Genomic DNA, 15,911 nt, shown 5'->3' with positions numbered 1-15,911 from the left:
CGGTTTTACGCAGCAGCAGGGCATCAAATAATTTGATGACTGCCAGCGTCTGGTCTGACAACTGCTTGCAACACAAAAAAAGAGGAGAGAATATTGAGTGTGGGTGTTACATTATGTTAACAATACTAACTTCGAAGCTGGGAAGTTGGCAGATCAATTTCAGTACTTTGTTCTGTTCTTTTTCCCACCTTTCGAGCATAAAACTGTTCAAATTAAAATTATTCAAATTGCTAGTTCAACTCAAATGTTAAGTATTTGTAAAAGTTAGCATTTTCCTACACAGTTCAGCATGTATGATTACGATTTCAATAAAATTATATTACTTAATCAATAAGGATAAAAAGTAGTGGAAAGTTTTTTTTATGTATTTAAATGTAATTTATTCTTTAATTGAATAAACTCAAAATTGTCAGTACCATATTTTTCCATTTTAAAAAAAGTTTCAAAGTTGTATAATTAGTTCTCCAAGCGTTTGTGTTCGAAACCTTCCAGTTTAGACTTTATAGTCACTCTAACATTTCCATTTCCTGTCACTTCGCGTTTGTTCGCAACTGCTGACCTATCAAAATAAAGCACAGCTGCTAAAATAGACAGAAATTCCACAATCTCCTCAGTGTACGTCTTTTAGTTTGGTAACACACCGGACGTATCTTATTGAACACCATCTACCTTGATGTTGGTGTCGCCATCGTTGGTCGATCCTCCAGTCAAGCGGCGCTCAGATCAAATTGGGTCCGCTCGGAGTAAGCAGCTTTCCGGCGCGTCTCTGGGCGAACCCCCGCCGTCATGGATCCTCCACGAGCTTCCGTCCAGCTGTCTGCAGGATAAAACAAAGACTTTATCGGACCGTCGTGTCATGGGAATACTGCTTGCCCGGTGCGCTTGGCCCGGTGGATCCGTTTCTTGATGGAAAGCATGTCACCGCAACAGCAGCAGCAGGGCGCCGCCGTGGGCCGGAGCGACTCCGACTCTGTGGCCGGGAAGAGCACGCCGCTCCCGGATAATAAAAAGGTAGACAGCCGGTCCTCCTCAGGGTTCCAATTAAGGGCACTGAGTGGCATTTTGTGTCTATTTTCCTCAACCATTTCCATAGCCTAAAGTAGTCTTTCTGTCATCAAAGATATTATATCAAAATGTTGAATTTACCTTACCACTTGACCGACTTTTTATTTTTTTTTATTTTTTTTAACAATTACAGTTTTATTATTTTGTGCCAAAAACTACATTTGTGTTCAACGATATTGCAATATCGTGATATATTTGTGTGCCAATATCGTGGTTAAATGGTAAAAAATTATATGGGAAACTAGCTTGTGTGTACAACAAGAAACATGTTTTGTTTTTATATCCTTTTATTTGATCAAATATGATATTTTAATTGTAACATTATACAATTCTATGGGGAACTACCATTTTTCTGGGAAAAAGGACAAACATGGCATTATAGTTCATTGTAATCATGATTATCGTCATTATAATTTTTTTCATCACTACTGTCATATTTTAACTGTTTTTTGTGTGTTTTGCACACAAGAAAATAGCATGGTCATCATGATCCTTTTGTCAGAAACACACAACAATAGATTGATTCATTAATTATGCTGGCCACACACCACATTGATGGCTAAATATGACATTGACACTTGCAGTGCAGTGATGTTAACAAATCCTGTTAAACAGCGCCGCAAGTGACCCTTATTAGAACTGCAGTGTTTGAGGAAAATGTAGGTCCAATTTTTTTGTTTGTTAAAGATTCACTTTACTTGAAACGTTTAGTCATGTATACTAAATGTTAAATTATGTTTAATAATCTGTTTTATGGGGGAAAATGCATAAACCTACAATAAAGTAAAACTACTCACCCTTTCAATGCTCCTTTTTTTACTTCAAAGGCAATTGACCCATTGTACAGTGAAGCTAATGCTAAGCGGCGCAACAACAAAAAAAATCCAAAGAAAAAGCGAGTCCTTTTGTTGCTCACGGAAATGAGGTAATCGGGGACTGTTTCCATTAAAAGAAATATTCTCAACTTCTCTTGCTCTTTGTGCTTAAATATAGCATTTTTTATGCATAAATGTTGTCCTTTTGTGAGCAAATTAGTTTAATGCACCATTATAACTAACTTGGGAATGATCAAAATTAATTTTAATGGCAAAATTGTGGACATGCTCTTTCCCTGGCTATATATATCATATTTGTAAATAGTATGTTGTATTTTTGCATTTTTGTGTCAGCAAACACATTTTTATGGTTGCCTTGCAATTTAGTGTCCAAATATTGCACATTTGTGGCCATACATACCAAAAACCAAGTAGCGCTATCATTTAGCAGGACATTAACGCTCAGTGAGCGGGCGGTGTTGCAATTTGCCGCATGTAACGTCACATTTCACATCGGCAAAGACTTATCAAATGTGTGGAGAATGGAGATGTGTTCCCCCCGACCCCCCCCAGAATAGCTGTATCCTGGCGAGCTTTTTGCTGTCGTTAGTAGATTGTGCTCGGAGCTACCAAAGTGCTCACGAATGTCAAATTCCCCTGTCTTTTATTTGCATTTTAGTTGCGAGCCACTCGCGTCGAAATGGCGGATGGGCTGTGCTAGGTGACAGCTACCTGGACTCAACTCAATTTAATACAGCACTTTAAAAGCAACCATAGGTGCATAAAAAAGTGCTATGTATAAAGTTAAAGAAGACAGTTAAAACAATGTTTTAAGTTGCAATATCACTATTTACCACTAGGTGGCAGACATGTCTTAGTTGTGCATACACTGGGTCTTATACTGCAACGTGAGTAGTCCTAATAATTCGTTGAGGACTTGAAATGCAGGACAAAGAGTACCTCAATATTAAAATTTTGGAATTTGTTGATTTTTCGTGATGAAAAAAAATTGTTCACAGTGTTCTTGCACTTTATGTTGTTTTTTTGTTCAGCAGTTTTGTGCCGTCCTAGAATGGTATTTTTTTATGCAAGAGTGGTGGTGGAGGAGGGGGAGGGGAGATCACACGATGTGGTTATTTGTTGTTTGTTTACGATAGTGGATCTTTTATTCATGCATTGAAAAATGTAATTAAAATATATTAAGAGCATTTTATTTTGTACGTATTTTGTCACTCATCATGTTAGGAATGTGTGGTGCTATGTGCCCCCCCCCCACCCCCCACAGTAGAACCAATGAAAAATTGTGGCATTTATGTTACCCATCCATCATCCAATGCAAGAGCTGTACAAAAATACCAATGCTGACTTTTGACTGACACGAGCCAAGGAGATACTAATTTTTACAATGTTCATGATTATTGTGAGCGTCGTAAAGGTCTTATATTTTGGCGACAGGAGGAAGCCAAAATATTCAAACTATCTCCCGGTGTGATGCAATGCGACAATGCTATGTGTCAACTTGTTCCTCTTGTTATGTCAGATGTGTGCCACATGCGGCCTGTCAGCCATTTCAGAAATGTCACTGTTGCCTTCGGCAGTCATTGGCGACACTTTAGGCGTTCAAGGCAAAATATGTTTTTGGTGCATTAAGGAAAAGTATGGGAACTTTTCAACTTAATTCCATTCAAGTCTATGGACAGATTGTGTTTCAATACTTTTGTCCACAGACTACAGACTGCTTGCTACTTTCCATCTTTAGCCATTGAAGCTTAATTCCTCTTTTTCCTTCTCCACCGTTGTGGCCACTTCTCTTTTCCTTCCAGCCGCCACACTTCCCCTCAACCCCCCCCCCCCCCCCCCACACACACACACACAAATGAATCGAAATTTGGCTTCCTGGTGGTATTTCCGGTGGTGTCAATGAGGATGAACATAAAAACTGATTGCATGTGTTTGTGTGTGTTTTTCTTCTGTTTTTGTGTGTCTGTGTGTAGAAGATGAAGACGCTGGCTCAGAGAAGACAATCTGCTCCCTCATTGGTTATCAGCAAAGCACTGACCAGGTCCAGAAGCACATCCAGGTATGCACACGCACACACACACACACACACACACACACACACACACACACCCCACACACACACACACACGCACACCCCCCCCACACACACACACATACACGGATATATACACATGCAAAAAACACACACATATGCACATGCGCACACAGCCACATTCACATTTGCAGTGATCCGTGCACGCATGCAAATACACGTGCACACACAAGAAACTTGAAATACAGTTATTCAGATGATCAAAATAGACTAGCATTGACATTGGCCACCCAGTGCGCATAATGAAATTTCTCGAATGTTGTGGTCGTGAAAATAGTATTTTTTTATTTGTTGTTTTTTATGAATACTAATATAATAATTATATTATAATAATTTGGATCATTTAATTTAATGTTTTATTTTTAGTTTCTCATCTGGACTTGGACCTCCGTGACTGGGACTTGACTTGGATTTGGACCTTTATGACTGACTTGACTTGCACTTGGACCTTTTTGACTTGGACTTGGACCTTTGTGACTCAGACTTGACTTGGGCTTGGACCTTTGCAACTCTGACTTGGGCTTTTGAGACTCAGATTTGTCTTGGACCTGTGTGACTTGTATTTGATTGGATTCGGGCCTTTGTGGCTCTGACTTGACTTGGACTCGATAAAGGTGGACTTGACTACAGCCCTGCAGTAGTACATGCTCACACATATGTAAACATACATCTACACACACTCACAAAAGTAATGACATACATACAAACACACAAGTTCAAACACAAAACCCAACTCTTACCCTAACCACGACCATAACCCAATTTAAACCTAAACTCTAAAACCAAGTCTTGACCCTCAAATAGAGGTCTAAACTTGTGGGGCCCAGCTTAATGGCCCCACAAGGACGGGTAGGCCCCACAACTATGTAAAATCCTGAAATATTGGCCCCACTGTGTAATAAAGGGGTGACCCCACACACACACACACTGCATTAGCTGTGTCGTCACACTATGATGTAATGCTAGTTATGTAGCCTACACAGCTAGCGTCACGTGCAAACATGTTTTTTATGATATTGCCTCCCTGAGCAAAACATTTCGTGACGACCAAAGTTGAGAGGCCACGGGGAGGAGGAGGGGGGGGGGGGGGGGGTCATGTGACTCATTTGTGGCTCTGCAGGGGGGGTGATTGACATGTTTATGGGATACGAGACTCTTCGTAGCACACGTGCCCAAATCCCTTCTTCTTCCTCCTGATAAGCTGAGCCAAACGCACCGGGGGAAACTTTAATTAGCCGTGCCCGCACCAGCCCTGTTTCACGCACTGCCAGCTGCCAGAAAGAGGAGGGACGGTGTGTACTTTATATTATTAACTGTGTAGGTGTGTATGGTGTAGGTGTGCGCATGTGTGTAAACAACCCGATCGCTCACACCTCGAGTCATGTGATCACTTAATGAGCCTTTTGGGTTTGTCGTTATGCAAGCGGGCCTCACACATTGGTCCAATCACATGACCTCATAATGGCTCGCTGGCGTTTCACCGCAAAAAGGAAAGTACCGGAGTGTGTGTGTGTGTGTCGTTGTAACCTAGCAACTTGTTTTCCAAAAGGCAACATGACATTCTGACATTGTGAAAAGTGAAATTCAATAATGGAGTGAGGTCACTTCCTGTCGGTCTGGCTTTCCCATCAGGAGCCCCCGAAAAACAGACCCTGGATTTTAACTTAGCGGCTGACAGCACACACACACCCTCCTCACTCACTCGCTCGCACTCACACACACACACACACACGCATGCACTTCATCTACATTTTAATAATGCCATCATGCAGCACATTTTGGCACCTCTTTTTTTAATGCCTGTAAAAGACAAAAAAAAAAGGAAGTTTCAGTATTCCGACCTCATTCTGTGTGTGTCAGTCCAGACGGGGATGTGAGTCATGCGGGTGGGAAGACATGAGAAAGTGTGTGAGTGGTCAACTTCCTGTAGTTGTCTGTCAATCAAACAATCACCGTCGAGCTCTGCTTGTTCAATATATTGAGTTATTAGAGTCACCATGCTTCGCTCACACGGAAAAACTAAAGCTGAAATGTTTTGCAATTAGACTTTGTCCATCTGTCTGTGCTTCAAATTTTGTTGCAAATGGCCAAAATTACCCTAAAATGTGTCTTTTTAGACATGGCTCTTTTAAGACTTTTGGTGGGTTTACTCATCATAGACATGTCTACCAAATTCCATGTTGTTGACTGTGCTGAGGGACACATGTTTCAGGGGCCGAATTTTAAACACTTTTGAAGAAGCCAGGTATGGAAATGACCAAAGTGACCCTAAAATGGTTGCTTCAAAGCAAAATGGCAGACTTCCTGTCTTTCTTAATGCATGGCTTCTTGAGACTTTTTTTGTGGGTCTACTCATAATTGACCTGTCGACTAAAATGCATGTTGCTAAGGCACACAGGCTTCAGGGGCTGAATTTTAAAAACTTCAATGAGACCCCCCCCCCCCCCCCCCATGCTAGTAGCGATTAGTATGCTGTGTTATGCGTCTGTGTTTGCCGGTGCTATTAATCAACATCATGAGCATCACAATGCGGCCATTAGCGGTGCATCAATCACGCTCAAAGGGAGCCGGGTCCACTCGGCTGTCAATCCGGCATTCAGTGGGGCGGGACGCACGCGGAATACCGACCGTGTCATCTGTTGGACTTTTGTTTCAGGAAGACAAGACACTTGTTTCAGGAAATTCTCAATTAGGTTACTGTTTAGATGCTGCAAAGAACAACACGCCATAGCGTGACATTGTGTTGCGCTGCTTGACGTTGTGGCGCCATAGCGTGACGACAAAGAATGAATAGTAACCGAGAACGAAATACAAACACCCTAACTAGACAACAAGGCACACAACAAGTGACTAAGAAGACACACGACTGACGACAACAGGTGGAGCGCACAGGCAAACAAAAAGTCCAGATGAGCCCCAAATGTGTTTATGCTAATTTGTTAGCATGCCACTTGAGCCGAGTCGGCATACGTTCGTGCGAGTCTCCGGCGTGTGTTTGTAAACACGGAGGCGATGCAGATAAGCGGACATTATTTGTCCAAACAGGAAAGAACGCACCTCTCCAAGCACTTCCTGACTCGGTTGCCACGACAACCACTTTTTAGCCAATCGGAAGAAAGTCGAGCGTGGAAAAGCTGCATGATGGCGGTTGTTTGGTTTTCAGGGAAAGCTGCCTGACACCGGCGAGTCCAGAGTCGTGTGGACTGGTCCAGAGCTTCTTGAGCGAAAGTCCGGGCCGAGCGTTCCTGGGTCACGTTCAAGTCCAGATGAAGACGGGCCTGCAGACTCAGGACAGACATCTCTTCCTTTTCACCGACACGCTCATCGTCACCAAGACCAAGTCAGTCCTCACTTCATATGCGGCACCTCAACATCCGTCCTTCCCGCCATTCTTCACCGAGTCGCTACCCCCCAACACGGACTTCCTGAACTCATTACCCCTCTACTTCATTACTTATCTTTCCTCCCTACCTCACTCCCTACCATCCCTCAGGATCTCTTGGCCTCTTTATCCCTCTAAAATCATGCCTTAACTCATATCCCACTACCTCCTTACCATGCGAAAACCATACACCCTTACCTCCCAATCACCTTACCTCACTATATTATTTTACCCCTTTCCGTCATTACCTCATCTCAATACCCCCATACCCAAATCACATCCTACATTCTTCCCACACTATTTCCATCCCTCACCGTCTTCTTCCCTCGCTTCAATCCACCTGACCCTCTTCCTGCTCTCTCTTTACCTCCTCAACTTTCTTTTATTTTCCTCGTTCTCTCCTCACCTCCCAACCTTTTAACCCACTTGCCTTCTTCCTCCCTCCCTACTTTCCCCTCCTAACCTCCCTCTTTTTGGCCGCAACCCCGTCTTTCCCCTTTTCCTCCCTCTCGAACTCTTCTAACCTCCTCAACTCTTCGCTATGCCTCCCTCTGCTAAACGTGTAATTATTTTCCGGCCAATTAAATCCATATGAAGCCCGGCGGGGATCAAAGCCCAGCGCGAGGGCTCCCCACCCAGACCAGTGCACCAAAATAGAAACTTAAAGAGCATGTCCGTATTTAACACGCGCGCGCGCGCACATGCACGCATGCGCTCGCACACACAGTGTGCAGACACAGCAGGACCTTTGTGGTCGGTTCCAGTCGGAGCTGACCCCTCGGCTATAATTGTCTTTATTACACGGTGGCTGAGCTGAACGCGGGCCAACTCGGAGGAATGTTTGACAAAATGGCTGCCGTGCATTGACGTGCATTTGGAACATCGTCCTCCGTAATCGCGGCGTCGGCTAAAATGCGTTTTTGGGTGAGCACGGCTGTAAATGTCGGGCTTCACATGCTTGATTTTTTTCGCCTTTAAGACCACCTGCTCGCTCTGATTGGAACGTTTAAATACCTCTTGGAGAAACTACTTTGCAGACATTGTCAGAACACATAAAAGAGCTCAAAAGTTTCCTTTTTTTTTTACATACTGTATGTATATATTTTTTTACTTTCTTTTTTTAGTCAAAGGAGATCCACATAGGTTCCTTGTGGAACTCCTCAGAAGTTAATTTCTCAGATATCATAAATATATATATTTTTTTACTTTTATACAGTATGTGCCTTTCTCGGCCCTCAAGGACAAAATACAAATAACATAAAAAATAAAATAAAATTGGGAATTTTGAGAGATTTTTCAACAGCAATTTCTAAATACACAAGAAACGTAATATAGCAAATGCACAAAGAAATATTAAGATTATGAATAAATATTTAAAAAATAAAATATACAAAGTACAGTAAAGTATTACAAATAAGTGATAAATAATTGTAATATGCTAATAAATAAATAAATAGAAATAAACTAAAAATTATTTTTGCTGAAATAAAATAAATGTAAAAATATGTAATACAAGAATTATAGTAAATTGTTTTTCTCCAATATAAATATGAATAAATAATAAATATATTAGAGAAAATGAATTTATTTTGCCCAATCTTGACAGTATGTGGGCAATGTGCTGTATTGTCCGTGAGCGCTTTTGATCATTGCAATGTAATACGCATATATATATATATATATATACACATATATAATAAACATAATAAAGCATTTAATCTATTTCTTATTTTGAGCATTTTTTAAATACTGTAATAATAAAAGATAACGCATGATCACTTCATCCCGCAGGTCTCCTTCTCACTTCAAGGTGAAGGCGCGAGTGCGCGTGTGCGAGATGTGGACGGCGGGCTGCGTGGAGGAGGTTTGCGAGGGCAGCACCAGCCCAGAGAGAAGCTTCGTCCTGGGATGGCCCACCTGCAACAGTGTAGCCACCTTCAGGTACACACCAGATCGTTGTGCTACTCTGATCGTCATTCTGCTCTATTTTTCTATTGTGCACGGTGGCGGTCATGATGAATATACATTACTATCGAAAGGTGAAGCTGGCGATGCGGGGAACTGCTTTACACATACGTTGCGTGAGGTTGGTTGACCATACCGTGGAGTTTTTGACTCTTCGATTCATTTCTACTCGTGTTTATTTCTGTTGCGCAAGGTGGCTGTAAAGTACATTACATAGCTTGAAGATGGAAACCTCGAAATATATATAAACACTACACAGACCCTGAAGGGCGGCGCACCATTCCTAACGCAAACCGCAGCGTGACAGGCTAACATCAGACACACACACACACATTCATATGTGCAGCAGTGTGTGTTTACACCATTTACACCCTCTGGCCTCATCGCAGGCAGCCGTGACGTTGACGTAACATTCTTACATTCCCCCTCAGCGGGAATCCGCTCGTAGCTTCAGCGCCGCGGAATCGTCCGTTGCGTAACCCGACCGCGTCTTTTCCACAAATGCTCCCTCTCGTCGTCGATGTACGAATGAAATGTCATGTGCATAATGTTTTTGGCTCTCCTGCGCAGCTCCGAGGAGCAGAAGGAGAAGTGGCTGGCGCTTATCAAAAGGTAAAGGACAATTTCGCCTTCAGTTGTAAAGTGTAAATTGAGAACAAAAGATGGATACAATTCTGATAACTGATTTATTGGTCGATTAATAAAACATACTCTTTTTTTGGTCCATTAAAGCAACACTAAGGAACTTTCAGTTTATAATGATTATAGCGGCGCCATATGGACAAAAGCGGTAATGTTATGCCTGAAGGAAGACAATATTTCCCAGGAGGACAAGCGCATAGCGTCGTTTTTTTCGTGCGTTGACATTCAAATTGACTTCCGTCTTTGTAACGAATGGGGAAAGGGGGAAGTATGCCATAATGCTTTATGGCATACTTCCCCCTTTCCCCATTCAGCACATTTGTAGTTTTTTGTGTTGGCAGTGTTCCTACCATCCTCCTCAAAGTTGCTTAGTGTCAGTAAAAATGATACAGACCCCCATTAAGCCATGGCAAAAGTACAATCCAACTAGTTTTGAGTCGATGTTTCATCAGAAGAGTTATGTAAATATTTTATTAAGGTTGAAAAGTTCCTTAGTGCTACTTTAACGCTTACGGCCCATTTTTGATTAATTTAAAACACCTAGTAGCTTATCAGCTGATTATTTATTATTTTTGTTAAATTTTAATGTTATTGTAGTTAATTAAAAAAATGAATTTTTTTATTTCTATTTTTATAATCAGTTAATTTTAAGTTTTTATTAAATTCATAATTATTTTTGTTATTTTGTTTGTATTCATTTAATTGTTTTACAATTTTGTTGTTTATACTCATTCAGTTTTATTAAAATTTGTATTATTCATTCAAAAACAAGTCACAGTATGCATCAACGTTTACAACAAGAATAAAGCTTTAAGTTTCTCTTTGCTTGCCAGTTGTATCAACGAGGGTAAAGCGAAGGATGACCCCAAGACGGTCCCACTCAAGATATTTGCCAAGGATATCGGAAACTGTGCTTATGTAAGAATCCTTATTCTTTCGTCTTCTATGTCTTTCTTTTGCCTCGTTTTTCTTTCCTTCTTTCATTCTTTGCCTTCTTCCTCTTCATGAATAAAATAATTACGAGTTATTTGGTGGTTAAATAAGAGAGCACAAATGTTTTGTGTGCGCGTTTAGGCCAAGACGCTGGCGGTCAACAACACAGACAACACCAACGAGGTCATCAGCATGGCTCTCCTGCAGTTCGGGATAGCCGTGAGTATTGCTTTCAAACTCGAACCCTGCAGGTTTGAAACCTTCACTTGAAACCCTAACACTGACTTGACACCCCCACCAAGGTTTGAAACCTTCACTCGGAATACACAACCTAACTTAAAACCCTGACCATTGTTTGAAACCTTTGAACCCAATTTAAGACCCAACTTACAAAGTGCTAGCCACAGCTTGAAACTTTAACCTATTTTTTGAGTAGCTAATCAGTACTACCTGATTGGAAATGTTAACTTGAATGTCACACTTGAATCCCTAACCCTGATGATTTTTTTTCTTTTTTCTGTAGGGTCACGTGAAGGATCACCGCTTGTGGGTGAGCTCCAGTAAGGACGAGCCTCCGTACCCTCTCATAGGTGAAGACCACCACTTACTAAATGCCTTAATTTAAATGTTCTCCTTACTTTGAAGACATTCATGTCCTCGCTTCAACTCGCACATCTGGAAGCTCAGTGTCCCTTTTGTTTTATGACATTCCGTTACATTTGTTCCTTTAAAGCTTTGTTGCGGATTTCCAAACCATCCCCAATCCAGTCATTTGGGGCGTGGTATTTATTTTACAAATCCTTCCCCCGTCCAGGCCATGAGTTCCCGTTCAGCATCAAGATGAGTCACGTTCGCGACGGCGGGAGTGGCAGTCGAGATCTGAGCAGTCCCTGCGATTGTCCCGAGGTTCAGCTCCTGGATCGATGTCTGCCTCCGGACACCCAGTGTCACTTCATACTCAGACCCAGCAAAGTCACACAAAGCACAGACGCCCTCGTAGGTGAGCGACAAAAACACCGCAGCGTCATTTGCGTTGTTTTAATACACAGTGGTGCCGATTCGGTTCGATTCGGTGCGATTACAATTCGATTTTGATATGGTGCGGCTCAGTTCAAGAGGGTATGATGTCATGAGTTTCTTGATGTCCTTTTTCTATGGATTTGTCAGTACAGTACAAGTAAAACGTGGCATTTCCTTCCAATATATAGCTCTCCACTGAAAGACAATTTGATACATACATAAGTGAATGATCGATGCACTGTCATCTTTTAAATCAGAAGCCGATTTTGTTACACTCCATATAAGTAATCATTTTATTCAAACGTGTATCTCAAGGCACTGCTGTACTTCCGTACCTTGCTACTACCTTCTTAACTCCATCCTTCACTACCTCCTTATCTCTTTAAAACCCAGCTGCCTTACCTCACTCACTGCCGTTTCAATCTATAAAATGATTATTTTTTTATTTTTTTTAACAACTGAAAGTCTCCGCGAAATATCCGAGAACAAAAACAAGTCCATGATGAACTTGGAGGTTTTTGGAGAAGACCGCAGCGATATCGCAACCTTCTTTGTGGGGGATTCCCGAGAGAGAGGAGGCAGCAAGTGATATGTGTGCGGCTGTGCGCCGTGTTGCTTCACTGCTGGAATATGCCCCCCCCCCACACACACACACACACTTTAAACCCCCTAAAAAGTTACTGACAAAGAATGTGGGGAAAAGGAAGATGGAAACGTGAGCTGAGATAACACGCTTTAAGGTCAGCGGGCAGGCGGGAAAAAGCAACAGCCGGCGGAGGGTAAGCGATAGGACAGGAAACAGGACGAGACGCGGGAAAGACAAACAAGGCAGGGAAACACGGAGAAAAAAAAAAAGAAGAACTGACAGTGAGGCTCAAGAAGAGAATAACAACATCTGATTTAATCATGTTAAGGTTTCAAAGTAGGGTTCAAGTCTGTCTTGGGGTTTCAAATTAGGGCCTTTGGTTAGGGCTTTGTTACCTGAGTCCGGGTTTGACAACAGATTTTGGGTTTTATAGTAAGGTTTTAGCTTAAGTTAGGGTTTCACACAAGGGTAAGGGTTCCAAAGTAAGATTTCAAGTTACCCTCTGAGTTTGTTCTTGAGCTAATTTCTCACACGTGGCTCCAAACATTCCAAAGAGTCCTCAGAATGTTGAAATCAAAAAGTCAGTATGTGTCATACATGTTAGCTGTGTGGTTGCAGAACATGCACACGCACGCTTAACCACACAAAATACACACAGGTGGATGTTGTGGATGTGAACAAGGAACACACTGTCCAAACACACATATGCACAGTTGCACACACACACACGTCTATGCATAAGGCCTTTACATAAATGGCAGCCGTTGATCATCAATGGCTCTCTGTCTGGAGCCAACACGCCACTTCATTCAACTGCTATGCTAAGCTATGCTAAGATAAGATATGCCAATGTATGCCACGTGCTAGCATACAAACATTACGTACGTGGTGTACGTGGTAGGCACAACAATGCGTAGCAGGGCAAACAAAAAGCTAACTCGAGTTTCAAATTCAGGTTTCACAATAGCGTTAGGCTGGGTCGTCGTGCCCGAAACGAGGGTTATGATTTCTCAGTCGGTTTTCAAGCCTCGATTCCGGTTTCAAGCAATGATAAGAGATTTTGTCCTGACGTTAACTCTTTCTCCGCACAGATGCCGCCCAGCCGAAGTCGTTCAAGCGCAAGCGCTCTCTGATCAACTGGCCTTTTTGGAGGGGCTCCAGCAGCCAGCTGGACGCCGCACCCCCACTCAGCCCTACCTCGCCCGGCCCTGCCCCGGGGCACCTCTTTGGGCAGCCGCTCGCTTCCGTCTGCTCGGCGGACAGTGGCCTGCCCAAACCTGTTATGGTGAGCGCAGTGCTGTCAACACAACGGAAATGCTAACAGCTAGCTTGCTAACTGCCTGCATGCTCGTTAACCAAAATATTAAATCAGAATGACCTTAATGCACAGCTGCTATGCTGAGAAATAGGTACTCTGCTAACATGCTAACAGTATGTATGCAAACACACAGCTCAAAGTGTTAGCCTTACGCTAGGCTGGTTACATGCTAATAATACATGCTAATAATAGTAAACAATTGTCTTTGTTCAGGACATGCTAGTGTTCCTGTACGTGGAGGGTCCGTACACTCGTGGCGTGTTTCGGCGCTCAGCGGGGGCCAAGGCCTGCCGGGAGCTACGTGAGCGACTGGACGCCGGGACAGATGACGGCGAGATCACGCGCCAATCTGTGTTTGTGGTTGCCGCCGTCCTCAAGGTAAACACGCATACTTTGTTTTAGGAACACACTTCCTTGTGTGGTATTTTTATAATTCCCATTGAGCCTCTCGCCACCTTACAAAATAGAAATGTCCACAAAATCAAAATAGATGACTAGAAATAAGTTTGTTTTTTCATCACAGGATTTCCTTCGCTGCATCCCGGGCAGCCTGCTTTGCTCAGACCTTTACGACCAGTGGACGGCGGCCATGGAGAGTGAGGGAAGCGAAGACGTGACCGGCAAAGTCCGCAGGTAGCGTTATTAGCCACGAGCTAGTCTGGTTTCCCCCTTGCGCAATCGAAATAATTTTTACTGCCCATTTTGTAGATTACTGCTTCTGCTGCCCACTGAGAATTTTCTGCTGCTGCGCCACGTGACCGCCATGCTTTACCGCATCCAAGGCTACGCCCACGACAACCAGATGAATGCCTTCAACCTGTCTGTCTGCATTGCTCCCAGTATGCTTTGGGCCTCCACGCCTGGGACCCCCGAGATGGAGGGGGAGGGCGCCAAGAAGGTGAGTGAAGCTACTTGGTTAGTATTCAAAGAGGCTAAATGCTAAGCTAACATTAGCTGTGACACACACATCCCTTCTTACTTGGACAGAATTCAACATTAGCTCGTCGCAATTAGTCTGAAATACTAACATTAGCATGGCATGCTAACATTAACTGTCAACATCAACAAAAATTGAGTCTTACCAAATGACAAGCTGGTAACAACACAGCAGCTTTGTTCTTTTACGAGGATGATCTGTTAGCATTTGAGGAGGCTAAAAGCTGATATAGAACTTACCATTTAATATTACATCTTCCCAGTGCTTCTGGCATGCAAATATGCTCACATTAGCATCCAGCATCAATAACAATGGTGTCCTTAAATGGTATTAGGCATTGTTATCTGATAGCATTTGAGGATGCTAAAAGCTAAGCTAACATCTAACTTTGGTTTATCCCAGTTCCCTTGGCATGTTGAAATGTTAACACCAACAGCAATAGGGTTCAAAATTCAAGTATAACAACAACATAGGAACTAAGTTCCTTCACAAGGCAAATCTGATATTTAAGGATTATAAAATAAGCTAAGATAACACTTAATGCTAAACAAAAATCGCTTCTTGAGGTACTTTGACCTACAGAGATCTAACACTTCCCATTTAACATATCATGAAATGCTAAGTCGCTAACATTAGCACTCAATGTCAAGTAACAGTCTCTTACTACAGTATGTTATTATTATGGAATTCATTAGTTTGCTTTTCCAGAGTATGCATGCGAGTGCGGACGGCTATCCAAGAGAGGGGGGGAAAAAAAAGTGACATGTCAGCAAAAATAACCTCAGCAGCCACAAATATCTCTTTGGCAAACACTCTGCTTTCGACATTTCCCCTCACGGGGTCCGAGTGTGTTGCCAAGTCTGACTGAGGCGCACCTCCACCGAGTCCTGGCTGGTCTACAATCTGGACGGGAGTCACGTGACCACGCTGTTGTCTACAATTAGCTTTTAACAGCTTCAAATGCGAACAGAGCAGCCACGCGAAAGAGAAAAAGATGCTGTGTCGCTACGCTTGATCTCATTTAATGTATGTTGACAATCATCATCATCATAATCTCCATCATAGCGGACAGAAAAGAGAGTCGGCATGAAGGAGCAAATGCTGCTTTTCACAGCTGCTTTAAAAAACTCAAAAT

At 42.6% G+C, this 15,911-nt stretch overlaps 1 protein-coding gene and 1 long non-coding RNA gene across 5 annotated transcripts in view; one reads left to right on the top strand and one right to left on the bottom strand.

The window, feature by feature from the left end:
- Window positions 1–15,911, bottom strand: part of LOC147164938 (uncharacterized) — a 50,097-nt gene that overhangs the window by 25,187 nt on the left and 8,999 nt on the right. For both annotated transcript variants that reach the window (XR_015096641.1, XR_015096642.1), the window contains exon 3: window positions 670–817. This is a non-coding gene — a long non-coding RNA (uncharacterized LOC147164938). The remainder of the gene's footprint in view (window positions 1–669; window positions 818–15,911) is intronic.
- The window catches only part of LOC147164939 (rho GTPase-activating protein 20-like), a 28,551-nt gene that overhangs the window by 8,453 nt on the left and 4,187 nt on the right, over window positions 1–15,911 (top strand). The window contains exons 1-13 of one of the 3 annotated variants that reach the window (XM_086090784.1): window positions 690–1,011; window positions 3,875–3,960; window positions 7,157–7,333; window positions 9,167–9,316; window positions 9,911–9,952; window positions 10,816–10,900; window positions 11,057–11,134; window positions 11,439–11,505; window positions 11,730–11,915; window positions 13,613–13,806; window positions 14,053–14,217; window positions 14,363–14,472; window positions 14,548–14,737. In XM_086090784.1, coding sequence (XP_085946910.1) covers window positions 907–1,011; window positions 3,875–3,960; window positions 7,157–7,333; window positions 9,167–9,316; window positions 9,911–9,952; window positions 10,816–10,900; window positions 11,057–11,134; window positions 11,439–11,505; window positions 11,730–11,915; window positions 13,613–13,806; window positions 14,053–14,217; window positions 14,363–14,472; window positions 14,548–14,737 — 1,635 coding nt within the window. In that variant the 5' untranslated portion in view covers window positions 690–906. Of the gene's footprint in view, window positions 1–689; window positions 1,012–3,874; window positions 3,961–7,156; window positions 7,334–9,166; window positions 9,317–9,910; window positions 9,953–10,815; window positions 10,901–11,056; window positions 11,135–11,438; window positions 11,506–11,729; window positions 11,916–13,612; window positions 13,807–14,052; window positions 14,218–14,362; window positions 14,473–14,547; window positions 14,747–15,911 lie in introns of those variants that run through there. The other 2 variants (XM_086090786.1, XM_086090785.1) reach the window with 2 other exon arrangements.

The sequence above is a fragment of the Leptonotus elevatus genome, chromosome 12 (genome assembly GCF_054856555.1).
Source record: "Leptonotus elevatus isolate MCC_2025b chromosome 12, RoL_Lele_1.0, whole genome shotgun sequence".
Classification (NCBI taxonomy): Eukaryota; Metazoa; Chordata; class Actinopteri; order Syngnathiformes; family Syngnathidae; genus Leptonotus; species Leptonotus elevatus.
This window is presented reverse-complemented; position numbering and strand designations above follow the sequence as displayed.